Source organism: Canis aureus, chromosome 28 (assembly GCF_053574225.1).
Source record: "Canis aureus isolate CA01 chromosome 28, VMU_Caureus_v.1.0, whole genome shotgun sequence".
Taxonomy (NCBI): Eukaryota; Metazoa; Chordata; class Mammalia; order Carnivora; family Canidae; genus Canis; species Canis aureus.
The window spans coordinates 843695-871621 of record NC_135638.1 but is presented as its reverse complement, the minus strand read 5'-3'; the positions used below and the strand labels follow the sequence as shown (position 1 = coordinate 871621).

Sequence of the window (27927 nt, the reverse complement as noted above, 5' to 3'; positions counted from 1 at the left end):
CCGCCGTGCACCCCAGATGGAGAGCTGAGGCACGCCGTCGGCGGTGCTCGGGGGGGCGGCAACTCCCCTTCTGGGTGCAGGGCCCGGCTCAGCCTCCCGCGGGCCTGGGGTGTGCAGTCTGGCCGAGCCCGGCCCCAGGAGCTCAGGCTGGATGGACCGCTCGGGGGACACCAGCATTGGGAGCGGGGGCGGCTCCTACGTGGCTCGGGCACCCCCAGGGCTGTGCCGTCGGACCCACCGCCCACACAGGGCACTCAGCACGCGCCGGGCACACCCCGGAGTCCCTCACCTGCTGCACGTGGCCGGGCTCCGGGGTGGGCTCAGAGAGGCCCCCGCCTGCAGGGCAAGGGGCAGCGTCGCCCCCAGCCCCGGCTGTCAGCCCCTCGCTCACATGTCGTCTCGGGTGGAGGACGTGGACGCTGCACCCGGGGCCCGGGGGTGAAAGGGATGAGATCCCCGTCAGCAGCGGCCGTCCCGTCAGGAGCCCCCTGGAGCTGCCCCCTGGCCCCTCGGAAGCCGGGCCTCGGTGGTGCCCCGTCCTTTCCCTCGGCTGCCTCCCCGAAGAGCGGGGTCAGCAGGTGCGGAGTCTCCGGTAGCTCCGCGGGCAGAGCCACCCCGTCGTCCACACGGGCCCCCGGGGCTGCAGGGACCTGGCCGGTGGGACGGGAGCGCCCCAGTCTGAGGCACCGCACAGCCTCCTGGGGCAGGCGTGCAGGCCCCGGGCAGAGACATCCCCCTGCGCCGCCCTCGGGTTTACCACGGGAAGATTGCCACGTCGCGTGCGTGTTCCAGGCGACCGGACGTCCCAGCCCTCCTGCGTCGTGGAGACTGGGTTTGCTTCGCTCCCGAGGGAGGCAGAGGCCGCCCAGGGTGCTCCTGCGGTGCCAGTGGCCGCGCCCAGAGGTCGGGCAGGACCAGAGCGTGCGACCTGCCTGCCGGGCTCCCGCATCGGGGAGAAGGCCGTGCCGGGGCGGGGATCTGGGGTCTGCGTCTCTGGGCACGTCGGCCACACGCACCGTGAGCGCACGGCCGGAGTCTTCAGGCTGCCCCGTAGCACGGGCATCACGGGTCCAGCACATACAAGCGTTGACACAGCACGAGGCATCGGTCGTGGAGACCGGGTGTGCCCGGTGCCTTGTGTGGCCCGGGCTGGAGGTCGGGGGAGGAGCAGGGCCAGAATGCCGCTGCCCCCACGCGGGTGCCCCGCCGCGGCTCCGTGGTCCCTGCTGCTGCTGCCCGAGCCGCTCCCGGCCGTATGGGTCCCTCGGGGTCCCATTTCTCGAGTGCGTCCCATTCAACCCTCGCACGTGGAAGCGGCCCTGCCCCCGCCTCGGTGTGTCGGGCACCTGTTCGTGCAGGACGCGCGGGCGGCCCAGGGCCCTGTGGCACCTGCTGCTCCGGGGAGCCCCCACCCTGAGGGCCTGTGATCTCCCCGGACGCCTTCCCCGGGACGCAGTCTGCCTTCCGAGGTCACAGGCCGTCTTTCCTTTTGGGAGACGGTCGTCCCGTCACTGCGGGGTCTTCACGGCGGCGGAGACCCTGAGCCTCGGGCCCTCCCTGGGCACCCGGACGTGGCAACCGCTCTTACCCGGCGGGGGCGGGCGAGGCCTCCGACTGCAGCTCAGGGTGCATCTGGCCGCCTCCTGGCCCCTCTGCACCGTGTGGCCGTCGTGTTCATGCCGCGGACCCCGCGGTTCTAGGGCCGCGTCGGGCGCCGTCAGCAGTTCGGGTGCACGGTTCTCATGGAGGTCCGGGCGGGAGGTGCAGGTTGCGGGTCTGCACGTGCGCGTCTTCGTGTGCCCCGTGTGACCCGCCGCTCCACGTGGGACGGTCTCGCCGCCCGAAGACTCCTCGTGCTTCACCTGGTCACCCCCCGCAGCCCCCGGCAGCCCCGTCATCGCTCTGTCCCACGGTGGGAGCCCCCTGGTATGGAAGCCGCTCCAGACGGGCCCGGTCACTTAGTGACCCGCGTTTGCGTCTCCCCCGCGTCTCCGGGGGCGTCCCCGCCCGTCTCCTCGTGTTGTTAGGAGCCCTTCCGTGCTCGGTGTTCATCCGTTCACCAGCCTCAATGTCTGGTTTTTAAACAAATGATCAGCCGGTTCGGTGCGCAGGAGGGGCTGGAGAAATACCCCTCGGACAACCGACTCCGATGGCGTCTCAGTTTTTCCGACAGGTGCACGGTGCCCAGGGACAGGTGCGCCGGAAAGGGGATCACATTCTTAGGCGGTCGCTTCGCAGCGCACCTGCCCCTCGGCGGCTCCCGGCCGCGGTTTAGGAATCCTGTCTGGACCTGCACCGCCGCGCGCGGCGAGCGGTCCCGGGGGCCCAGGGTGCGCGTGTGTCCGGCTGGACGGCGGGGCCTGGCGCGGCTCCACCAGGACGACCCGGGTTCTGGATTCCAGGTAGCGCTCGGGTGCTTGCTGCCGCCACAGTTTCACGCGGGAGAGAGGGAGGCCGGGGATCCTTGGGGAGGACAGGTGCTCTCCAGGCCGGGGGGCCGCAGCGGATGCACAGGCCGGCGGGACCCTGATGGCCCCATGTGTGGCAGCCCCGGGGGGTGTCACCGAGGCTCGGCCCTTGCCCGGCGAGCGTCAGGGAGCTGTACAGGACCCTCCGCTCTTGCTTGCCTGGTGTGGGGGAGGAGCAGGGCCGTCCTCTCACCCGGAGGGCTGGGGCGGGTGCGGAGAGCCAGGTGGCCTTCCCCTGCGAATGGGGCGCCCGGCCCTCGGGGAGCTGTGGCCCTCAGACGCCGGGAACAGGAAACCCAGGTGAGGACCGCATCCCTGCCACGACACCCTAGCTCCCTGCCCCGAAGTCGGAATCATCCGTACTTGGGAGTGAAGCAAAGGGCAGCTGAGTTTTTTTTTTTTTTTTTTTTTTTTTGCTTTATTGCAAGGTCTTTGGCTCAGGCCAGATCTGCTTTCATTCACGTGGTAAGTGCCACGCCGACACGGGGCTGGGCCTGGCCGTCGCTTAGGTCCCGGGTCCGCGTTCGTCTTACGTAAGAAGTTCTTTTTTTAAAGATTTGTTTATTTATTCCTGAGACAGAGAGAGAGAGAGAGAGAGAGAGAGAGGCAGAGAGAGGCAGAGACGCAGGCAGAGGGAGAAGCAGGCTCCATGCAGGGAGCCCGACGCTGGACTTGATCCCAGGACCCCAGGGTCACGCCCTGGGCTGCAGGCAGGTGCTCGACTGCTGAGCCCCCAGGTGCCCCATTTTATGTAAGGCGCTCTAATAAAGTCTTCGGGTTCATTCCCCGCCCCACCCCCCCAAACAGGAGCACAGATAACAGATATCACGTTAAACCACACATTTCCCTGACGTCTAATCTGGAAATCGGCCGCGGAGGAGGCTGGCGAGGATTTTTATCATGATATTTATTTATTTATTTATTTATTTATTTATTTATTTATTTATTTATTTATTTATTTATAAGATTTATTTATTAATTTATTTATGATATATACAGAGAGAGGCAGAGACACAGGCAGAGGGAGAAGCAGGCTCCATGCAGGGAGCCCGACCTGGGACTCGATCCCGGAACCCCGGGGTCACGCCCTGGGCCAAAGGCAGGCGCTAAACTGCTGAGCCCCCCCAGGGATCCCCTTATCATGACTTTTAAATGAAAATGCACGTTGCAGGGATAAACACCGACTTTCCGTCTTTGGAAACATCCAGCTCTTTTCAGAGGCTGACGGGCAAAGGCAGGCGTGGCGGCCGTCGTTCCCGGGAAACGGCCTAAGACATTCGGGTATTTGGAGGTTGAGTCAGGAATCGGGACCGTCTGTAAACCCGGGCTTAGAATCCGTAGCTTTCTCTAAGAATAGGCACAGGGGAAAAATCGCATGTATTGTCTCGCAAATGAAGAATTAGGAAAGCCGGATCCCGAACGAAGACAGGTTTTCCCTGTAAGTCTTTCGGGTTCTGGGTTCGTGTCACCTGCTCAACAACCCTTAGTTCCCGAGGTTTGGTCGGTATTTAGTGATTATCGACTTTGCTCAACGGACTCCCCTTTGCAAAAACAAACATGTTTTCCCTGGAATGAAAGGCAGGGTAACAGGTGGATTTCTTATACCGGCCACGGTTTTTATTTAATCGAAAAAAAGTCTCTTGTGCTTTAGATGGTGAGTGAAGTCTAGAGACATTGATTATGGTGTCTTAGCGTGGGGTTCTCCCGGGAGCCGAGGAAGGGGAAGGGATCAGTATTTAGGGCTTTCCGAGGGGCAGCTTTGTACTGAGCCCCCCTCCGTCCCTCCGTCCATCCCTCCATCTGTCCCTCTGTCCCTCCGTCCATCCCTCCCGTGCACGATTGCTCACAGCTGCTCTTGTAAGTGGTGCAAAGAGAGCCGGGTGCCCTCACGTCACTTTGGAGCTCCCACAGGTGCAGATGGGCTCCCAGGGAGCTGCGCCGCCGTGGGATGCCTCAAGGGGCCGGCGGCGAGCAGAGGGGGCCGCAGGTGAGGACGTTGCCCGGCAGCTGCCATCCGGCCCTGGAGCAGGAGGGGCAAGAAGCGTGTAACTTCCCTGCACGCAGCGTGGAACAGGGAGTCGGCTTTCCCCGCGGAGCATCGGCCCGGGGCGGGTATGTCCCGCTGCCCTCGGGGTCCCTCTTCCCCGCTGGGTCCCCGAGGCCCCGGTCCTCGGGCGCACCTGACCCACGCGTGCCCTGACAGGGTTACTCTTGGGCTACACCTTCGGTCTTGTACCAACGAAACGATGAACGCCCGGTGGGCAGAGGCCCGGTGAGGAGGCAGGGTGCCCGGGGCGGCCACGTCTTCCAGAAGCCGGGAGCCCGGGGAGCGGGCGATCGCGTGGCCTGGGCCCCAGGCTGAAGCGTCCCCGAGACCCTGCTCCCTGGGGAGGGGGGGGTCACAGGTGAGCTCGGCCGGCCTCGTCCTGCAGGGGTGGGAGCCGCTTTGCACGGACGCAGCATCCCCGGGAGTTTATGGAGCCAGTTGCATGGGGGGGGGGGGAGCGTCCGTCAACCTGGGGGGCACCGCAGACCCTGGGGAACCTGGGGAACCCGCGAGTGTTGAGAGGACGCCCCTCGGTCTAGCATCGTCGACCCCTACGTCGCGCTCCCGGGCGCTCAGCCACCGCGCAGGCCTGCGGCTTCAGAACGAGTGGAATCAGCTGCTAAGCTGCTTTTATTACTGGATTCGCTTGGAGAAAAAAAAACAAATTTCCCTGAGCCGGTCGGATATATTTTGACTCATGACTATTTGCTTTTCTCCCGCCGTATTTTTAGAAAACGAAGTGCTGTGTCTCTTATGAAATGGTGCTTATGAACGTGCCTCCCCACGGAGGCTTTGAATCATCACTAGTGAATTGCTGTGAAGCGGCCTCGTGTGGGGGCAGAGAAGTAACCATACGCCCTTTTTAAATAGATGCTCGACTTGGTGGGATGAGCACTGGGTGTTATTCTATATGTTGGCAGATTGAACACCAATAAAAAATAAATTTATTAAAAAAAATTGAACACCAATAAAAAATCAATTTATTAAAAAATTAAACACCCATAAAACATAAATTTATTTAAAAAATTGAACACCAGTAAAAAATGAATTTATTAAAAAAATTGAACACCAATAAAAAATAAATTTATTTTAAAAAATTGAACACCAATAAAAATAAATTTATTAAAAAAATTGAACACCGATAAAAAATCAATTTATTAAAAAAATTAAACACCAATAAAACATAAATTTATTCAAAAAATTGAACACCAGTAAAAAATGAATTTATTAAAAAAAATTGAACACCAATAAAAAAATTTATTTTAAAAAATTGAACACCAATAAAAATAAACTTATTAAAAAAATTGAACACCAATAAAAATAAATTCATTTAAAAAATTGAACACCAATAAAAAATAAATTTATTTTAAAAAATTGAACACCAATAAAAATAAATTTATTAAAAAAATTGAACACCAATAAAAATAAATTTATTAAAAAAATTGAACACCAATAAAAAATAAATTTATTTTAAAAAAATAGATGCTCGAAAGCGCTGCGTAAGCCTCATTTCTCGACTGAGCAGGTAACTGGCCCACCCTGCAGGCCCCCCTTTCCCGTCCCCGTCCGCACCCTCGCATCACAGCAGTCCGCGGTTCCCTGGGCCGAGCGTCAGGTCTCCACGTCTCGCTTCTGACGGAGGAAGGTGACAAAGAAGGCGGCGCTGCCATGCGTCAGGTCACCTTCTGGGATTTTGGAGGCTTTGGCCACACGTCTGTCTATACCGAACCAATAAAGTGTTTGTTGTTGGTGCAAAAAAGTTAATCAGTCTTTGTTTCCTCTTCATTTGGCCGAGGTGTCCGTGGTACCTTCACGCAGATCCGTCAAACACAGCACCTTGGCACTTTGCACACTGTCTTTGCTGGAGGATCCACGGGTCCTAGGATGCACCTCGTGCCCTTCCCGTGAAGCAGGTGCCTCTGTCCCGGAGCTCACGCTCCTGCCTCAAGGGCTGTGACGCGGCCTGGGGAGGCCCCGTCTCTGGGAAGCTCCACGCAGGGTCTGTGATGCATTTCACAGTAGACTCTGATGATGCAAGATTTAAATCTTGTCCCAGGTGCTCGGTCAAGTAAACCATTTCTTTAAAAACTGCTTGGCCGATCTTTTTTTCTTTTTGGTCTTTCCCCCCATTTGGTTAAAAAGTTTGGTCAAGAACCATTCCTTTACGGGACTCAGTGGTTGAGCATCAACCTTTGACCCAGGGCATGACCCCGGAGTCCTGGGATCGAATCCCACGTCGGGCTCCCTGCACTGAGCCTGCTTCTCCCTCTGCCTGAGTCTCTGCCTCTCTCTCTCTGTGTCTCTCATGAATAAATACATAAAATCTTAAAAAATAAATGTAGAAGAAGAATTGCTTTATATAACAAAAAAGGAATATGGAGCCTGGGGCCCTGAGTCTTGGGCAGAATCAGGGTGTTTTTTGCAACCGATAATCGGGAATGTGAATAAGCGCCTGGGCATCCCGGGCAGCTGCCCCCGTGGCCTGGCACCAGGTGCAGAACAGCTTGGCTCTCCCTGACATCAGTGGTCTTATCACCTGCGTCTTTATCCCCGCACTTTCTTGCCTGCTTTTATTGAGGTAAGTGCAGACACCCTTTCAGTCTTTGAGGTCTTGGACCCGGCAACAAATGGCATCTTCATTGAAAAAGTCCCGTCCTCGACGACGAGGTGAGCCCTGTGTGGCCCAGGGGCCTTCTGGAACCAGCAGGAGGGGCGGAGTGAGAGGCTCCCCTAGGACCAGGGTAGGAGAAGCAGGAGCCACGTGTAGGACCTCAGGGGGCTCGCTTGGTCGTCAGCCCTACGGGCGCGTGGGGCACGGGCTCCGAGGTCGGGGGTCGGCCTCCACCCGTGGGACCGAGCGGGAAGGGAAACCGCGCACCCTGGACCTGGCGTTGACGGACGCGGCTTCCCGGCCTCAGACGCCCCGGAGCAGAGCAGCGCAGGAGGATCCAGCCCCGGGAAGCTTGTCGCGGGGAGTCTTGCCGGCGAATGTCCACTTTGCCGGACCTTTAGCTGCTGTGACCTCCAAGGACAGGGACGGGGACGGGCTCGGGCACCGTTGCGTCGTCCCGTGACACTGCTCTGAAGCGCGAAGGGCCTTCCGTTGCTGCTTATCACTCCCACGCCTGCGCCGGCACGCTCCGTGCTCCGTGTTCTTGCTTTGGGTGCACACGTACGCGCCCTCTGGTCCTTGTTCGAATGCGTGAGCCGTTGAACTTCTGAAAACAAACTTACGTGCAGAAGCCGGTCCCTGGTTATTAGTGGCTGTGACTCGCTGGCTTTGTGTCCTCCGTGCGCTTAGCACCACGGATGTGCATCAAAATGCAATGTTAGCGGCCGCCCGCGGGGCTCAGGCCATGACCCCAGGGTCCCAAAATCTAGTCCTGCATCGGGCTCCCTGCATGGAGCCTGCTTCTCCCTCTGCCTGGGTCTCTGCCTCTCTCTCTCTGTGTCTCTCATGAATAAATAAATAAAATATTTTTTTAAAAAAAAGATAAAAAAATGCAATGATAGTGTCGCTTAGGAGAGAAGCCACTCCTAAGCCACCACCCTCACCAATGCACCCTCTTTGTTTTTTATTTAATTTTTAAAGTAGGCTCCCTGCAGGGCTTGGTGCCCAACCCGGGGCCTGAGCTCACGACCCTGAGACCAGGACCTGAGCTGCCCGGGCCACCCCGGCTCCCCAGAGCTCTGTTCATTTTCCGTTCCCCTGTCACTATTTGGCCAGATGATAGGAAATTTTAATAAGGTCGTAATATTGGGGAAAATTAAAACAATATATGCTTTTTACATTTATTTATTTATTTTTAAGATTTTATTTATTTATTCATGAGAGGCAGAGACCCAGGCAGAGGGAGAAGGAGGCTCCATGCAGGGATCCCGACACAGGACTGGATCCTGGGACCCTGGGGTCACGCTCTGGGCCGAAGGCAAATGCTCACCCATGAGCCCCCGGGGTGTCCCTGCTTTTTACATCTAACGTGTTGTCTAAACATTTTTCTTGCTGCTCCGTGGGACGTGGTTTCCAGTGGCTACGTTGAGAAAGCGGATTGATGACCCTAATTTACGGAGCTGCCCCCTTCCCCCACCCCGTAGTTGTCTCGGTGAGTCTGCGTTCCCGTAGTAGGGGACCCCTAACGCCCTCCTGGTTAGCATTTCCTTAGGATGATTCCTGAGCAATGTGGGGTCCGGTCCGTCTCCTCCGCACCCGGAGCCGAGCGCTTCCCCGCAGGGCCCGTGCCCAGTGCTGCTGGGGGCAGCCCCTGGGTGGTCGGAGCACCTCTCCCGTGTCCGTGTTAGCGCCAGACTCCGCGCTGGGCGAGCCCCATGGGGTAGAGGCTTGCCTGGAAAGCCCGTCCGTCGGCCCGAGCTCAGCCCGCGGGTCGCAGGCCCGTTCGCCGGCCTCGCCGGAGCCTGGGAGGGTGTGGGCTGCCCTTTGGGTGTAGGGTCCCCCGTCCTCCCGGACCAGAGGCTGCCTGTGGCCTCCGTCAGCCCCCGTGGACGACGGGCGCCGTGTCCGTGTCGGTGCCGCGGGGCCTCGAGGCGCGACCGTGGAAAACCCGTAGAGCGAGGAATTGACTCTGAACCGGAGCCCGTGGGCTTCTTGCGTGCGGCTGGGAGCCCGTCCCATTAGGGTAGTTTTCACAAAACACTTCTGAATAAGAAATAAATTCCAGTTCTCCCCCCCTCCCCTGCCAACCTCCACCTGGAAACAGAATCTCGTTATTTCGGTTAGAACATGAATACTGACCCTCCCCAGCGCCCGGGACTCTCCGGGTCAGGCCCGCACGGCTTCTATTTTTACCCCAGTCTAAACTGCGGCCCTGCGGATAACAAAATAAATACTGGAATATTCTGGTCTGGGAGGGGGAGAGGCAGCCACGCCTGTAATAACATGGCTGCAGACCTCTTGCTTTCCCTCTGTTTGATATTCCAAAAAAGGAAGAAAGCACAACTTGGAGCACATCTGTAAGTAATGAACATTTTCCTTTTGTGTGTCATGCATATTCAACGTAATCCCACTCGGCGTCCCAGGCATCGCTTTAGCGGACGCTGCTGCTGCTGCTGCTGCGTGGAGCCGAGCCCTTGTTGCCAGCACTCAATTCAGGACAAAGGTTCTTCCCTCCTTCCCCCTCCCCGGATTAGGAATCTGAGCCCTTTGCCACAAACAGGAGTAGGAATCTGTCGGTGTGTGAATTAAAATTTAAAAAAAAATGAATCAAAATAAAAACTTAAAAACTTTAAAAAAATGAATTAAAATAAAAACTTAATAAAAACTTTAAAAAATGAATTAAAATAAAAACTTTAAATAAGAACTTTAAAAAAATGAATTAAAATAAAAACTTAAAAACTTAAACAAAATGAATTAAAATAAGAACTTTAAAAAATGAATTAAAATAAAAACTTAAAAACTTAAAATGAATTAAAATAAAAACTTTAAAAAAACGAATTAAAATAAAAACTTAAAAACTTAAACAAAATGAATTAAAATAAGAACTTTAAAAAAATGAATTAAAATAAAAACTTAAAAACTTAAACAAAATGAATTAAAATAAAAACTTAAAAAAAAACGAATTGAAATAAAAACTTAAAAACTTAAACGAAATGAATTAAAATAAAAACTTTAAAAAATGAATTAAAATAAAAACTTAAAAACTTAAAATGAATTAAAATAAAAACTTTAAAAAAATGAATTAAAATAAAAACTTAAAATGAAAACTTTAAAAAAAGTGAATTAAAATAAAAACTTAAATAAAAACAAACAAAACCCAGAAACTCTCGGTGTGTCCCGCTCCCCCGGCCCCTCCCCGGCCTCCCTCCCGTCTCTTCACTTCCTTGGTGCCGGAGAGGAGGACTGCTTTCCCTTTGGCATCAGCAGTAAGCCAATTTCAGGAAGAGTGCTTTTTAAAAGACAAAGTGGGGAAAAAAAAAAAAAGAAAAGAAAAGACAAAGTGATTGAATTTTGTAATTCGGATGAGCCACTTTCAGTTGTTTTTCTGTGCGTGTGCGTGTGTGTGTCTTAAACCAAGAGGAGAGTAACTCGGTGTTAGTTTCCAAATGCTCTTTGGCCAATTAAACGTCCCCCGAAGGCGAAGACGGACGCTGTGGCTCATCCGAGGCCTCCTTAAGGAGCTGATGCTTCCTTTGAAGGCTGGTCCCTGCCCTTTTTTTTATTTTTATGAATTGAAGAAGGTTCGTGGGAACCCTGCGTCGAGCAAGTCTGCTGGCACCATTGTTTCCAACAGCGTTTGCTCCCCTGGTGTCCCTGTCCCACTTTGGTAGTTTTTGCGGTATTTCAAACGTTTTGTTATTTTTTTTTTAATTTTTATTTACTTATGATAGTCACACAGAGAGAGAGAGAGGCAGAGACACAGGCAGAGGGAGAAGCAGGCTCCGTGCAGGGAGCCCATGCGGGACTCGATCCCGGGTCTCCAGGATCACGCCCCGGGCTGAAGGCGGCGCTAACCGCTGAGCCACCCGGGCTGCCCTAAAAATAAGCAAATCTTAAGAAAGCTAAAGGCTTTTATTTATTTTTTTATTTTTTGTAGATTTATACATTTTCTTTCACGTGCGACCTTACTGCTGACCTAGGCTTTGTCTGTGTGTTACGTACGGGATGGCCGAGTAGGCCTGGGACGCGATTGGATGCGGTAGTTAGGGTCAGCCGGTAGCCCCTCAGAATAAGTGCTCGTCAATACGACAGTGTTTGCCTACGAGCTCACGTCCCCGGCCAACGTCACGACGTATTCAAGGACAACAGTTTCTTTTCCCGCCGAGAAACGTGGGTTCTTTCCGCCTGTTACGTCTTTGGTTGGGATGGGACCCCGGGTAGAGGCTAAGGCGTTGCTGAATGGATGGCCGTGACCGCCGGCGTCCTTCGTGCAGGGGGCTCCGGGCGCGTGAGGCAGAGGGGGCAGCGCTAACCTAGACCCCCAGCTCTTAAGCTTCGGGTGTTTCTCCTACTCTCGGTGCCGAGGATGCAGGTTCTGGAAGACGTTATAGGTATCCCGGGGAGCTTGTCCGCTTGCAAGTGCGGGATCAAGCGTGTCCGCGTGGCCCTGTTGTGCTTCTCCATGGGGGACCTTTATTGTGATGGGGGGACGCATCACCGGGGAGGCCAGCCGGGAGGAGGTGGCACGGCCAGCACACGTATCGGGGTCCACGCGTGCCTGAATGCTGCTCCCCACACCCGAGCTGCGGGTCTTTGGGCAGGAGCCTGAGCTCCGTGGTCGGCAGGGGAGCCCGTGGAGGTGGCCGAAGGTGCCCGTGCTCGTGAAGCCCTCGGCACAGGATGCCGGGCGCCTAAGCACCCCGCAGCGGCTGCAGCTGATCCTCGAGCCCGGCCCGAGCGGCGCCGGTAGCTTCCTGTTCTGGGGCCATCGCAGCGCCGCGGGAACGGCCCAGAACGCGGGCCCCAGAGCTCCGGGCGCAAGCTTGGCCGGATGCTGGGAAGCCACCTGGGCTCTGCTTCTTCACCTTCGAGATCACTAGGTGATCCGGATGCCTGTGAGGCCCAGTCAGGCTCTGAGGGAAACGAGCCCGTGGGCTCCCCCGGGGCCGGAGTCGGCGAGCTCGCGGGAAGGACACGTACGGCGTCTCCGGGCGACTGCGCGGAGGGGCCTTGCAGCTGCTTATTACTCGTGGACGGTGGACGGTGGCCACTCACGGGTTAGGACGTCACCTCTGGGTGGGACGCCCAGGGCTCGGCGGTTGGGCGCCTGCCTTTGGCCCAGGCCGTGACCCCCGGGTCCCGGGATCGAGTCCCGCGTCGGGCTCCCTGCATGGAGCCTGCTTCTCCCTCTGCCTGGGTCTCTGCCTCTCTCTCTGGGTCTCTCAATAATTAAATAAAATCTTAAAAAAAAAAAAAAAAAAAAACGAAGTCATGTCTGGAAGGAGCAGCTCAGGGTACAGGCAGCGTGGCGCGCCGTAATCGCCATAAAGCCAGCAGCCGTGTGAGTCGCGATCAGGCCTCGATGCGGCTTCACCCTCGAGCTACGCACCTCATCCGGGTGTTCACGGTGGGATGTTAGGCCGCGGGAATATTTTATCTTCGCATCCAGAGGCTAATTGTCTGGAGGTCCGTTACAGGGATGTCTCATGTCCGTAAATAGGTTTTCTACGCTCCGACGTTGTTATTAACCTGCGTGGAACCCGTGATGCGGATTTACCACCTGCTGCTCTGGGCTTCAGTTATCTCGGCCACGGGGCTGGGTCGCTGGCGCTGGTGTGAGGCCGTTGGGGGACGTTTGTCTGGGAGATAAGGCGGCGAATCCTTCCAGGAAGACCTCGGGTTTCTAAGTCACCGGTTTCCATGCCAGCAGCTTGAAACTCATTTTTTTTAAAGATTTTATTTATGTATTCATGAGAGAGAGCGAGAGAGAGGCAGAGACACGGGCAGAGGGAGAAGCAGGCTCCATGCAGGGAGCCCGATGCGGGACTCGATCTCGGGACCCCGGGGTCACGCCCTAGGCCGAGGGCAGACGCTCAGCATCCAGGCCCCCCTGGGCACCCCGGGGTTTGCTGGTTCCCCCGTGAGGGAGCCTCACGAAGGCAGAGCGACGGCGAGAATGCCCACGCGGCCTTACAGCCGGGACGGGGGCCCCGGGCTGGGACGTGCTCGTCCATGTCACGGAGCAGGCCCTGGCAGGTGCTCGGCCCCCGAGCTGCTTCGTTGCAGGTTAGGCCACGGCCTCCGTGGGGGGCGGTGACGCGGTCGCCCACGGTCGGCCTGTGGCTCATCCGCGTCGCCGGGCCCTCTCGAGCGGAGGCGGGGGCCGCGGGTCCAGAGGGCAGAGGGCGGCCGGCGTGCTGCGGCCGGAGCAGGAAGCCGCTGAGCCTGTGTCCTCGCCTCTCGCCATCCTGAATCCCTTCTCGTTGTGTCTTGCAGAGGGCGGAGCTGACCTCCGACAAGGACATGTACCTGGACAACAGCTCCGTTGAGGAAGCCTCGGGAGTGTATCCCATCGACGATGACGACTACGCCTCCGCTTCAGGCTCGGGTAAGGCCGCCGGGCCCAGCCGGGGACTCAGCCTTGGCCTCCCGCCGGTGCGCACGCCCGCCCGCCGCCTCTTCGGCTCTGGGGTCCACGTCTTGACGAGGCCGAGGCCCCGTTTCCTTCTTCGTGGAGTGGAAGGTCCTCACGGTCTCGCCGTCACGGGGGCCGTCGTGAGGGTCCGAGGGGTCGGCAGGCCGCCAGCCCGGCGAGTGTCCGTAGCTTGGCAGGCAGTCGGCGTCCCGTCGAGGCGAGTCGATCGGTCGTGAAGGCTTCAGGGTGGCGCACGTGGGGCTCCCCAAACGCCATGTCGCCCGACCATCGCCCTGTGCCGAGGCCGCGGGGCGGGACCGAGGGGGCCGTGCTCGTTCCTCAGGAGTCGGAGGGAGGACGGGCCAGCACGTGGGGCGGCGGCGGCGGCGGCTCCGTTGGCTCAGCCGCGCCGCAGGAGACAGCACCGAGGGGCAGGGCCTGACGGCCGCCGCCGCCCCTCACCCGGGGTCCTGCAGGGCGGCAGCTCCGGCGGGCGGCCGGGCTCCTCCAAGGGCCCTCCTGCGTCGACGGCGAGCTCGGCTCCTCCTGCAGCGGGCCAGCCGTCGGCTCACGGGGGCAGCCGCCCCAAGATAGCGAGCAGGGGTGTGCGCAGCCTTGTGCACACGGGGCCTCGGACCCAGGAGGCCCAGACTCTGCACCTTAATGAGGGGATGAGCGCGGCCCCGTCCGGGTCACGGGGGGTGTGGACCAGGGCGTGGGGAGTAGCCGAGTCCAGCCCGTGGGCCTCCTGCCGTACGTGGGGACTGCTTCATCTGCAGCAGGAGCCCCCCCTCCCCCGGCCCCGAAGCTGGAGGGGAGGAAGTACTAACAACCGAGTCAGAAACTCGTGGTCGGCAGGAGACTGAGAGGGTCTCACCCGGGACCTGCTTTGCTTCGCGTTTGCACCGTAGGTTCGGCAGGTGGTGCAGGTGGGGCTCAGTGTAGTCCTCAGGCCGGCCGGGGCTTCGGAAGGACCCGGAGCAAACTACCATCGGTTGTAGGGTAGGGGCCTGCCTACGTGGGGTGGGCGGTTTAAGTCGGAAAACAGCACGTCCGAGCGACGAGGGAGGTGGTGGCTGAGCAACACGGCGAGCCCACGGCGCGCGGAGCCTCACACCAGCCCTGGGTGTCCCCGGGGACCGATGCGCGCCGCCCACGCAGGTCGGGTGAGACTCGTCCGCCGTCGCCCGCAACGCTGTTCAGTATTCTGTTCTCACCCGCGGCACCTCTTTTTTGCCTTCAGCATCTCAAAAGTGCTTTGTAACCACCTTCGAAATGCCCCGGGAGGTAACAAACACGGAGCCCTTTGTTCCCCATTTCACGGATCTTAGATTCCAAGAGCTGTTAGGTCTGCAGACGTGTCCAGGTCATGTTCCTGCCTCCGGCCACGATTGCCCGGAAGCTCAACGGGAAGAGAGCAGGTGCACGGTCCTGTTTCCCTGGCAGCCGCGCAGGTGACGGGAGCTTCGGGGAGGCCGTCGGAAGTCCCGACCCCGCTGATCACAGACGTGGAGCTAAGAAGGCTTCGTGTCGATGCACGTGGACCGTTGCCTTGGCTCCGGCCCTGGGCAGATCATTGCTACAAAGGGCGTCGTGCTGGACTTTGGAAACGCCTTTGCCCTGCTTGAAGGTCTATTGATTTGCAGCTTAAAGGTGGTCGACGCTGTAGCTAGAACCTGTAAAGCCCCCACGGAGCGTCAGGCGCCGTCATAGCCTCCCAGCATCTCTGTAGGGACAGGCTCTTACCGTCTCCAGCTCTTTTTTTTAAATATTTTATTTATTCATGAGGAACACACAGAGAGAGAGAGGCAGAGACCCAGGCAGAGGGAGAAGCAGGCTCCATGCAGGGAGCCCGACGTGGGACTCGATCCCGGGACCCCGGGGTCACGCCCTGGGCTGAAGGCAGATGCTCCACCGCTGAGCCCCCCGGGCCGCCCGCATCTCCAGTTTTGACGTGGGCGAGCCCAAGGCGCAGAGAGATGCAGTGATTTGCTTCAGCTCGGAGTAGTGCAGCTGGCCGGGGCTGGAGAGCTGGGCTGGAGGGGTGTCCCTGTCTCTCCCCGTTGACCTGCCCCCTACGTCCTGATGGGCTCCTCTAGAATTACCCACCCCCGCCTCCTAGCTGATGCCCATCCCAGCTGGAAACGGAGGTGCCCCAGGACCTTGGCCGGTGTTCCCTTCGTCCGCACGCATCCTAGCTGTCTAGTGGAAGAGCACGTGGGCCAGAGGAGCACGGCCAGAGGCCTGGAGGGTACTGAGGAGACGGGGCCGTGCTCTCTGTGCGGCTCAGGAATGGGCGTCCGTGCACGTGAACGCTCCAGCCGTTTGCTGAAATATCTCACAGGCATTCGCCGGGTGCAGACCTGGTGCTGTATGTTCCGGGGACACGGAGATGAGAAGCACTTGGTCTCTGTCGTCGAGGAACCAAGAGTCTGAGGGAAACGTAGAGATCAGAAATAATCGTCGTAACACGGGTCCGAGAGACGGAACACCGGGCGGTGCTGTCCCGCGGAAATCTGAGTCACAGGGAGTCCTGGTTAAAGGTGGCAGATGGAACACGCACCGGTGCCCGCTGAACGGTCGACCCAGGGCTGGGTCCTGAAGTCACAAGGACACAGGAGACCGTAGAGGACGCAGACCCCGTGAGGCCTTGAAGGCCGGGGAGCAGGCGGCTTTGTCATGGGGAAGAGACGAGGACGTTGGTTCTGGGCGATGGAACGTGAGCGGCAGTTTCCCAGGTGGAAGTGGGCTCCGGGCTGCAGGCTCCAGGCTCCAGGCTGTGGGCTGTGGGCTTCAGGTTCTGGGCTGCGGGCTGTGGGTTCTGGGCTGCAGGTTCCAGGCTGCGGGCTCTGGGCTGCAGGCTCCAGGCTCCGGGCTATGGGTTCTGGGCTGCAGGCCGCGGGCTCTGGGCTGCAGGCTCCAGGCTCTGGGCTATGGGTTCTGGGCTGCAGGCCGCGGGCTCTGGGCTGCAGGCTGCAGGCTCCAGGTTCTGGGCTGCAGGCTGCAGGCTCCAGGTTCTGGGCTATGGGCTGCTGGTTCCAGGCTGTGGGTTCTGGGCTGCAGGTTCCAGGCTGTGGGTTCTGGGCTGCAGGCTCCTGGCTCCGGGTTCCAGGCTGTGGGCTGCAGGTTCTGGGCTGCGGGCTGTGGGCTGTGGGCTCTGGGTTCCAGGCTGTGGGCTGCGGGTTCTGGGCTGCGGTTCCAGGCAGCAGGCTGTGAGCTCCGGGCTGCGGGCTCTGGGCTGTGGGCCCCAAGCTGTGGGCTCCAGGCTGCAGGTTCCTGGCTCCGGGCTCCAGGTTCTGGGCTGCGGGCTGCGAGCTCTGAGCTGCGGGCTCCAGGCTGCGGGCTCCAGGCTATGGGCTCTGGGCTGCAGGCTCCTGGCTCCGGGCTCCAGGCTCCGGGTTCCAGGCTGCAGGCTGCAGGCTGCAGGCTTCAGGTTCTGGGCTATGGGCTGCAGGTTCTGGGCTACAGGCTGTGGGGTGCAGGTTCTGGGCTGTGGGCTGTGGGCTCTGGGTTCTAGACTGTGGGCTCCAGGCTGCGGGCTATGGGCTGCGGGTTCTGGGCTACGGTTCCAGGCAACGGGCTGTGGGCTCCGGGCTGCGGGCTCTGGGCTGTGGGCCCCAAGCTGTGGGCTCCAGGCTGCAGGTTCCTGGCTCCGGGCTCCAGGTTCTGGGCTGCGGGCTGCGAGCTCTGAGCTGCGGGCTCCAGGCTGCGGGCTCCAGGCTATGGGCTCTGGGCTACAGGCTCCTGGCTCCGGGCTCCAGGCTACGGGTTCCAGGCTGCAGGCTGCAGGCTCCAGGTTCTGGGCTATGGGCTGCAGGTTCCGGGCTACAGGCTGTGGGGTGCAGGTTCTGGGCTGTGGGCTGTGGGCTCTGGGTTCTAGACTGTGGGCTCCAGGCTGCGGGCTATGGGCTGCGGGTTCTGGGCTACGGTTCCAGGCAGTGGGCTGTGGGCTCCAGGTTCCAGGCTGCGGGTCCCAACTCCCAGGTGGGATGCCTCAGGCCAGAGGGGACAGCGAGCTCCTCCAAGTCAGGGCTGCCGAGATGTGATCACAGGCTCCCAGGCCCCTGGTTGGGCGGGGGGGGGGGGGGGGGGGGCACAGTCTATCTTAATAAAGATGGTTGTCACTGCAGTAGAGGAAGCACCGGGGCAGGTCGCTCCTCCGTCTCTGATGGACGACGACGCGCTGGCTGGAGGGGATCTTTGACTTTATCAAGTCCCTCCTGCCTCACAGCAGATTCCCTACCTCGATGACTCGTATGAGCGACTGTTGAGAGCAAAGAGGGTCGTGAGGCCCCTTAATGGAACGGGTTTCCATCGGCACGGACAGACACTTTTTTTTTTTTTGGAAGGAAATGATTCATTGCAGGAACAAATCAAGCGTATTATCTGATTTTGCCAGAAAATACAAAAGAGCGTGTGTTTCCGGAGCCGTCGTTATCGGTGGCGTGTTTACACACGGCTTCAGGCGTCCAGCGCTCCCAGTACGTGTCCTGCTCAGACCCCTGAGCGCCGCTTACTCCCCCCGTTTTACGCATGAAGACACGAGGACGCAAGGCTTCCTGGCCCAGGGTCACGCAGAACCAGGACTGGAGGCGTTTCCAAGGCCAAATCCCGTATTTATTTATATAAATAAATATATTTATATAACCAAATACGTGCTCCCACGTCCTCCGTACGTGACGAGCCTACATGCTAACGGGAAAGGAGGTAGTCGATGGAGTAAAACATCCTAAAACGAGGAGTCAAAAACAGGAGCCACGCAGCCAGAGCTCTTGCCGTTTCCAGCACATCGACGTTACGGGGCCGTGATTGCGTGAGGAGTTTGGAGGCACCTGCTGCTCGTTCTTGTCGAGGAAGCGGCCGCTTTGAGCTGCAGAGTCCCGAGTGAGAGTCGTCACACGTCGGACGAATGATCGCCTTGCAAAGAACGCTGTAGTCGAACGTCGGAAATCCTCAAATGCTATTCTGACAAAAGTGCAAAAAAAAAAAAAGAAAAAAAAAAAAGAAAGAAAGAAACTTGTGCCCGGGAGGCAGCTGGTGGTTGGTTGGTTGGTTGGTCAGTCACTGGGGGGATACGGGATCGGAGCCGGTCGGGCTGCGGGGTCGTCCGCAGGGGAGATGCCAATCAGCGTAGAGCCGGATCCGCGAGGACAGATGCGCGGTGCGTGCGGTGAGGGCAGGGAAGCACGCAGCAGAGGACGCGCTGTGGGCGGGAGGCGAGGCCGGGGCAGGACGTGGGGGTGACGCCCAAGGAGCGGGAAAGGCCGGCCAAGGGCTGGACCATGCAAGGCCGCGCTGAGACGTTTCATCTTTGTCTCAGGAGAAGTGGGATGCGGTGGTGATGGTTCGGGGCGACGGGGCCGCTGCGAGCTGGTGGACGCTGGCCTGTGGAGCGACGGCCGCGCGTGGACCCGGCTGGTGGCCCCGGAACCGGGGAAGCCGTCAGAGCAAAGACCTGTGCAGACACTAACATCAAGGGCGCCCGGCGGCCCGGGGCGTGACCCCGGGGTCCCGGGATCGAGTCCCGCGTCGGGCTCCCTGCATGGAGCCTGCTTCTCCCTCTGCCTGGGTCTCTGCCTCTCTCTCTGGGTCTCTCATTGATAAATAAATAAAATATTTATTTAAAAAAAAAAAGAAGGAAAATCAGTAGAACGTCGGTGATGGATTCAGGGTGAGGGGCCGGGGGGAGGAGGTCAGAGTTGCGGTTTATCGGGATGGAGAGTAAGAGGCCGCCGGCGGCACCCTGGGGACCCTGAAATCCTGCGTGGTCAGCAGGGAGGAGCCTGCGAGGGGGCCGGGAGCTGAGGGCCCGGGACGCGGACAGGACGGCAGAGCTCTCCAGGGCGGGGAGGACGGTACCCCGGACGGGGCCCTTGGGCGCGGCGGGGAGCCGGCGGGGGGGCGGGCGGCGGAGCCTCTGCTGCGTGGGGCCCGCGGCTCACCTCTGCTTGCTTGCTTCCAGGAGCTGACGAGGATGGAGAGAGCCCCGAGCCGACAGCGTCCCGGCCGCTCCCCAACGCAGGGCCCACGAGTGCCGTCCCCGCCGCGGAGGCCACGACGCTGAAGACCCGCGGGAAGGAGCCTGCCCAGACGGAGGTGCGTGCACGGGTGCCATGGGTGTCGCCGCTGCCCTTCGCCCTCCCTGGGGCGCCCACCCCACTCCCCGTGCTGCGGGTGCACGTGGCCCTTCCGGGGCTCCGCGGTCACTCTGGCCGCCGCCCACCTGCTGCTTCCTCCTGTGAAGCCGATTCGCGTTGGAGAGCAGGCTAAGCCCCACCGCGCTTCGGCCCCGGCCTAGGGCTGCATGGCCGGGAGGCTGCGCGACCCCTCGCCCGGAGGCCGGAGTCCTGGCCGTGTGCAGGGCCGTGCCCCTGCCCTGTGGAGGTGCACGCGGGTCCCCACCCCCTGGACGCCCCAGGGGCCGGCGTCACTGAGCTGCCTCTGCAGGCGTCCTCGGGGCTGGGGCTGCCGTCAGTGGCCCCCGACGCTGGCTCCTCCAGCGACCACCACGCGTGTGGTTACGTCTCAGTATGTTCGTGGTGACCGTGGACGGGCAGAGAGATCAGGTCCCCGCACTGATGGCACAGCAACACCACCGGCTGCTGAAAACCCACAGGCGGGAGGTTGGGGCCTCGTGATCCTCATATTGTAGTGGGTTGACCCCCCGCTCCTGGGCGAAACTGCACCTGGGAGTCCAGAGAAGGGGTGCAGGGCCGGGCTCCAGTCATAGTCTGGGGCGGGCGGGGAAGGGGAGCGCAGGCTGGGCTCCGGGTCATGGCCTGGGGGAGGGCAGGCCTCTGGGTCACGGCCTCGGGGTGGAGGGGGCTGGGTCGGGCTCTGGCTCACAGCCTGGGAGGGGCACAGGCCAGGCTCCAGGTCACAGCCCGGGGGGGGGGGGGTGCGAGCTGGGCTCCGGGTCACGGCCTGGGGTGGGGGTTCGGGCCGGGCTCCAGGTCGGCTCGGTCCTCAGCGTGGATCTGCGCCCCCCCCGCCCCTCCCCACACTCGCTCACACTCCCTCACGCACCTTTTCCAAGCCAGCTCTCGCTCTCGGAGAAGGCCTGGGCCTCAGATCCTGCCTCTGGTCCACATTCTCCGCCCCTGAGCCATTCCTCACGGGTCCCTGAGAGGAATCGATGTGGGTGCAGCCGGCACGGCCCCGGGCCCCCCTGAGCATCCTGTGAGCCTCCCCTGAGCTGGGTTAGAGCCGCGGAGAGAGGCCCGCGGCCCGCCGGCCAGTGCGCGTGTGCAGGGCTCGAGGCCCTTGACGTCCGACCCATTTCCAAGGCGTCCCAGCAGCCAGACGTGGGAGCCGCAGATCTTTGACTTCCCGCGATCGCGGCTGGTGCCGTCGTCATTTCACGTTGTGCGTGTGTTTCCGGGGAGCCCGTACCGTGGACCAACAGCCCTGCTTCTGCACGGGAAAGCGTTTCGGTGTCAGGAACAGGGGCTCCGCCCAGAGCGCCTGGAAGCGTGTGCGCTGGGGGACTGTCCCCAGAAGGGATGCGGCCCCGTCTCCGTGGAGACCGCCCGTCCCCAACGCCCACAGACCCCGGAGACCCCGGAGACGCAGGCTCGCTCCGGGCCGCTGGATCCGAGGCGAAGTCGGGGGGAGCGGTCAGCCCGCACAGACGATCGTAGAGACTCAAAAAGATCTGGGGGGGAGGGAGGTCGCGTGAATCGTCATAACGACGACACGGATGCGTTCAACTCGGGGCCTCGTGTCGCGGTAGCTGCCATGTGCACCTTGCTCACCCCTGGAGCTCGCTTACCTTTGCCGTAGTCACAAACCTGAGTATCCACCTGGATGGGTTTTCTCTCCTTCCCTAACCTGTGGCAGCCGCACCCCGAGCAGGGAAGAGGGTGCTGGCTGAGGACCCGGGGAATCCGTCCCCTTGCTGCTGAGCTGTCTGTGCATCCTCCACGGCCCCGGTTAGTCATGGGGCTTCCACGGGACTCCAGGAAGGCAGCGAGGTGCTGCCAGAGGACTCCTCATTCCTGCTTCACTTTGGCGCATGAAGACCTGGGACGACCTTTCCTACTTTCCCGTCTCCATCGTGCAGATCGCAGAGGGCGGGCGCACGTTGGGGGCACGTTGTGCCGCGGTGACGTAATCCCTCGGTGGCCTCTGCTTTCCGTAAGTCGAGGCAGGTCGAGGTTGAAGGCGGCACAGGGTCTCGGGCAGCTCGGGGAGGTGTTGACGGACGTTCTTCATCAGCCTTGACTACATGAACGTCGCGTCTTTGGAGGCCTGCTGCTCCGTTCGTGGAGGCGGGGACCCTGGCTTCAGGTGGATCCACCGGGCCTCGCTGATACGACCCTCCCGGACGAACCGGTGACTTTAAGGCGCTCCAGGAAGGGGTCATTTTATGTCTGTGACCCTCTGGACTTGAGGACCAGGCTGCCGTTTTGGATGAACCTTGGCCTTCGGAAAGCAGATGAGCCGCTTGAGCACAGCCTGGAGCCCCAGTGAGGGTGGACTTGGCTGTTTGTAGGAAGAGTGGAAGAGCCGGTGGGGACCGTCGTCTACGGGAATATGGAAGCCGGTCCCCAGGAACGTCGGGGTGGGAGCTGGGAGTTGCAGGAAGAGTGTGGGTATGATGAACACCCGAGCGGGGCGGTGGAAATGGGCGTCCAGGGAAGGCATTTGGGGCCCATGGAAGGCAAGCCGACAGGACCGGGGCGTGGAAAAATGTAGAATTTGAAGTGTGCTCCAGTAACCTCGGGGCCCGGAGTCGCTGGCACCGTTGACGGAAGTGGGAAAGAAGGTTGACGTTACTCCGCGGTTATCGCCAGGGGTTGGTGCCCCGCAGGCTGCCGGGTGGTTGGGGTTCAGGCCGACGGGCCGTGAGCTGCTGCGTGCGCTGTAGACCCGTGGGACGTGCGCTGTGTAGCCGGTGGACCAGGCTCCGAGGTGCGGGACAGCGGTAGGACGTGGCCAGGACCCCAGCGGGGCTGCTGGTGGGACCCAGGGCCCCGAAGCCCGAGCTCAGGGTGGCCCAGGCCGTAGGAGCGGAGCGGTGGACGGGACGTCCCCGAGGAAGTCCCGGGCTGCGGGAAGAGCCCTTGGGGAAGGGGAGCCTCCCCCGGAGCATGAGGAGAGCGAGGGCCGTGCCCTCGGGTTGGCAGAGCCGGGGAGAGCCGTAGCCCCCGAAACATCAGCTAAAACCACCTAATAACCGTCATTCGGAGCATTGTGCACTCACCACCGCCGCGTTGCCTGGACCCAAGACGGGTGCTACACGAACCCCACAAACCCCCGGGCGGATGTGGGTGCATCCAGGACCCCCGCATTGTTGGGGAAAAAAAAATGAACCTTGAGATAGACTTACCTGTTTCCTCTAATTTCCAGCGCATTAAAAAACAAAAAACAAAAAACAAAAAAAAAGATCTTTATCATCTTTTCCCTTTTCCCACCTCAGTCCCCTGAAGAAATCGGTGAGGACAAAGTCCGCCTCTCTGACTCCGAAAGGAAGGTGGACCCGTCCGACGAGGACGCAAACGTGTACACGGAGAAGCACTCGGACAACCTGTTTAAGCGAACGGAAGTCCTGGCGGGTGAGTAGCCCGGGGCCTGCGGGGTCTCCGGAGGCCTAGGCCGGGCCCCCGACCCCCCGACCCCCCGACCCCGCTGGGCGCAAGGAGGGGACACCTGGGACCTGGCTGGTCCCGAGCCACTGGGCAGCGAAGCTCATGCGTCCTGCTCCGGGTCATCCTCGTATCACCATCGCCCCGGAATTTGGAAAAGTTCCCTAGCGGGGAGGGCAGTGGACGCGGGGACGCCCCGGGCACCAAGGAGGCCGTCTCTACGGGTCACTCACCTGATGGACGTATCCACCATGTGATCCAAAAGGGGAAGATTTGCAGGATTTAGGAACACGTAGTCCCGAAGGCCAAGCTGGGAAGGAAATGTCCTTGCTCTCCCCTAACCCCCGCTCCGGCCCCCGCATGTACCTTACAAAACTGCAGCCACTTGCAGCCCGTCTTGGGTCTTCATTGAAAAAGCAATTAGTAGATTAGACTATGAAATGCGAGGAAACTAAAGAATGTTTTTAAGTATGGAATTAGGGCAGCCTGGGGGGCTCGGCGGTTTAGCGCCGCCTTCAGCCCAGGGCGTGACCCTGGAGACCCGGGATCGAGTCCCACGTCGGGCTCCCTGCCTGGAGCCTGCTTCTCCCTCTGCCTGGGTCTCTGCCTCTCTCTCTCCGTGTCTCATAAATAAATAAATAAAATTAAAAAATATATATAAAGTATGGAATTGGGCGAGGCCTTATGGAGGCTTTTGGCTGATACTATTATTATTACTAATCAAAGGAAGTATCGGGCCTTCCCCGGGGAATGTCAGATTTGCATGATTACCTGGTCGGCTCCTCGAATCCAGTTTCTAAACGTGCCGGGAGGGTTTCCAAGCGGAGCCTTTTATGGAAAGTGTAAATAGATTGGGCTTGACCCAGTCGGTTCCTGCGGCCCTCGAATCCGTCCTAAGAGCGATCTCCCCGTTGGCCTGTTGCAGCTGTCATCGCTGGCGGCGTGATCGGCTTTCTCTTTGCGATTTTCCTTATCCTGCTGTTGGTGTATCGCATGAGGAAGAAGGACGAGGGGAGCTATGACCTTGGAGAACGCAAACCTTCCAGTGCTGCTTATCAGAAGGCCCCCACTAAGGAGTTTTACGCGTGAAACTCCCACCTAGTGTCTCTATTTATGAGATCACTGAACTTTTAAAAATAAAGCTTTTGCATAGAACAATGAAGATCTTTGTTTTTTGTTTTTTTCTGTTTTTTTTTTTTTTTTCATTAAAGAGCCATTGTGGCACTTTGATGATTAAAAAAAAAAAAAAATCCAAATTGTATTTAAAGCTTTCCATGTATTTCTTTAGGACGACGTAAAATTAAAGCTTAACATCTGCGGTGTTCTGTGAATAGCAGTGGCAAAATATTATGTTATGAAAATCCTCTCTGTTCATGGAATCGGTTTGAACTTTCACGCGCAAATACAAAAAATGGTTGTTTTTATCCTACGGTTCGAAGATGAGAGCTGTTTAGTTTGCGTCCGCATGTCTCCGATCGACCTTGACCAACGTGGTCTTTGTTAATTTATCTGTTGTTCCCCTCTCCTCTGCTCTTCCCCCTTGTCCCCTTGAAAACGCAACAAGACGCTCTGCCTTTTGTAGCTGTTACGGTGCAATTTGTCTTTGGATAATTCAGATAATGGTAATTTAGTGTATATGTGATTTTCAAATATGTAAACTTTAACCTCCACTTTGTATAAATTTTTAAGTGTCAGACTATCCATTTTACACTTGCTTTGTTTTTCATTACCTGTAGCTTCAGGCAGATTTGCAACAGCAAATTAATGTGTAAAATTGGATTATTACCACGAAAACTGTTCAGTCGTAGCTGTCTAATCAGATCTTCTCTCGGGAGGATTTGATGCGAGTTACTGACGAGCCTCAGCAAACCCAAAGACGCTAACAGTATTTTGAGAAGTTGCTGCAGATTCCTTTGGCCGCTGTATTTGTTCATTTCTTGCAATTTGAAGGTACGAGTTAGGGGTTTAAGGGAAAAAAAAATCAGTTTCTGTTCTTAAAAATGCATTTAAGTTGTAAACGTCTTTTTAAGCCTTTGAAGTGCCTATGATTCTATGTAACTCGTCGCAGACTGGTGTTCATGAGAATATATATCGGTTTAAAAAAAAAAGTTGGTATTTTATAAGCACAGACAATTCTAATGGTAACTTTTGTAGTCTTACGAATAGACATAAATTGTAATTTGGGAACATAAAAACTACTGAATAAATCACGTGGCCTAATGTTGAAAACGTCACTGTTCTAAATTCTGTACATTTCTCCATCAAATGTACATCCCCCCCCCCGCCCCGTGCAAGTGACCACCTGCTCTCGAGGATGACGTGGGTTTGATTTCTGAGCGTTCCTCGGTGTCTGCTCAGTGAGGCTGTTTAGTACCAGGTTCGCCCCTGAATCGGCCAGAGGAGATCTGAGCGCGTCCTCCGGGGCGCGTTAGGGCGTAGGTTCGGGAAGACGCCAGGGCGCGCGGTGTGAAGGTCGCACCCTCTGTGGGGCGGCTCAGGGCAGCATTGGGACGGATGCCTGCTTTTGCAGACGCTCTTCCGAGTGTAAATCCCAAAGAACCGAAGGCCACGTGCCCGACGTGTCGCTGTCTAAGGTGGCGTCCCATAGACTGAAGACTGGTTTCCGCCTGGAAGCTGTGCCCCGGGTCTCTGGAGCTTACCCGAAGGCCCTGTAGGTGCGATGAGGCCGCGGGCACATACGGGGGGCCTCGCGGCCCGGGATGGGAATTGCTGGGAAGCAGGGGCGCCCGAGCGGAGAGGCAAGGCTGAGGGTGCCCTGCCTGGGCGTTTCCTTCCAACAACATTTCCTTGTCTGTTGTAGCCATAAATTTTGTTTTCCTGTGCGAGCCGCCAAAGGAGGAAGAGGACCGCAAAAAACAGCAACCCTTTCGATGCATAATGTACTTTCAATAAAGTGTGAATACTTCATTTAGAGAACGTTCCCTGGAATTGCCACATAACTCACCAAAAAAAAAAATAATAATTTAAGCGGCGCTCGGAGCGGTGTTTACTTAAGTTTTTTAATGGCCTTAATTCTCGAATTCCTGTTCCCATCACTTACAGAGTCGATCCACTTTGGGGTGATTAAAAGGAAGTTCTAGCACCTTCTAAAGTTGCACAATATCCCTCGATTACAGAGGTTAGGAATGTAGTGGGGTTTACCTCTAACTGTGCAAAGCATAGTGAAATTCAGTTCGTAGAATAACAACTGCTTGGGATATCCATGCCAAGAAAAGAACGTTTCTGGCAAATATTTTGTCACTGCTGTAAAGCAAAATATTTGTTAAAGTGCCAAAATAAAGTCTGTCATGCTGAAAGTTAAAAAAAAAAAAAATCATTGTATAGACTGACATCCAGTTTGCTTCAACTGTATGTTTTCTGCTTAGTTTTTATTTTTAAGATGCAGTAAATAGTACTATGAAGAGCATTAATGATTACCGAGTTTAGGAGAAATTTGGAAAAAAAATATAAACATTAAAGCCAATGTGAACATTTCCTGTTTCCTTAACCACATGTAAATGATTTCCTTTGTGTGAATATGGTTTTGTGTTCCAAACACTTGCGGTATTCAAACTGCCCCGTTTGCAGGGGACGGGGAAAGCGGGATGAGCTCACGGTGTGGTGGTTTTGGGGGGATTTTTTCGTTTGGTTGTTTTTTTTTTTTTTAAGTTTTAGCTGCAGGTACATAGTAGCTGACCTTCAGGATCGGGATCTGGTTAATAAAATCGAATTTGGGTTGGACAAGAGAGCAGGCATTGCCATCTATTCACAGTAAAAGTTGATAGTTTGGGGTCGAATGTTCAGTGCAAGGGTATCTTGATAATCATTTTTGCAAAGTAGGCAGAAGACCCTTGCTTACTGAGGACGCGGTCTGTCCATATAGGGTCTGGGAGACAAACCCAAGTAGGTAGAACGTAATTCCCTGACTCCGGTTTCCCAGAGGAACTTGAATGTCCTGCAAAGGGGGTCTGGCTCCCGCCAGAACAGGGGCAATAAATAACCTCACGGTGGTCAGGAGCTTGCTTCTTAGTGTCCTAGACGTTCTGAAAACTTAGGGAAAATATTTAAGTGAGGCGCAAAAACATAAAACTGGGTGAATGTTACAAACACGATCATCTTTACAACCTTATTATGATCAAATAATGGATGGCAGGAAAAAAAGATATTTTTTAACACGTTTGGTTTTAAAAGGCAATGCCTCGGGCGCCTGGGTGGCTCCGGGGTGGAGCGTCTGCCTTTGGCTCACGGCGTGACCCCGGGTCCCGAGATTGAGTCCCCGTGTCAGGCTCCCTGCATGGAGCCTGCTTCTCCCTCTGCCTGGGTCTCTGCCTCTCTCTGTGTCTCTCATGAATAAATAAATAAATAAAATCTTTAAAAATTAAAAATTAAAAAATAAAAGACAATGCCTTTAAGCAACATAATCTCTAACTTGAATTTCTGAAATTCTAAGCCCTTGGAGACAGAGACCCGAAGTTTTCAATTAAAACTAACCCTGGGTGGCGTAGCAGTTTGGCTTCTGCCTTTGGCCCAGGGCGCGATCCTGGAGACCCTGGATCGAATCCCACGTCAGGCTCCCGGTGCATGGAGCCTGCTTCTCCCTCTGCCTGTGTCTCTGCCTCTCTCTCTCTCTCTCTCTCTGTGACGATCATAAAAAAAACAAAAAACAACAAAAAAAAAACTAACCAAGCCGGACGATGGATGAGTCTGAAGTGAGTCACCACAGCGGTGTTTTCCATGCTGATGCTCTATCACAATAGTGAAAGTTGAGATTTGGCTATTTCTGGGAGATCTGCGTTAAT

At 57.4% G+C, this 27927-nt stretch overlaps 1 protein-coding gene across 1 annotated transcript in view; it reads left to right on the top strand.

Moving 5' to 3' along the window:
* The window catches only part of SDC2 (syndecan 2), a 132165-nt gene extending 106808 nt beyond the window's left edge, over window positions 1-25357 (top strand). Inside the window, exons 3-6 of the mRNA XM_077876124.1 lie at window positions 13403-13514; window positions 19504-19637; window positions 22963-23098; window positions 24054-25357. Of these exons, the coding sequence (XP_077732250.1) occupies window positions 13403-13514; window positions 19504-19637; window positions 22963-23098; window positions 24054-24217 (546 nt within the window). The 3' untranslated portion in view covers window positions 24218-25357. The remainder of the gene's footprint in view (window positions 1-13402; window positions 13515-19503; window positions 19638-22962; window positions 23099-24053) is intronic.
* Window positions 25358-27927: the final 2570 nt, after the last annotated feature.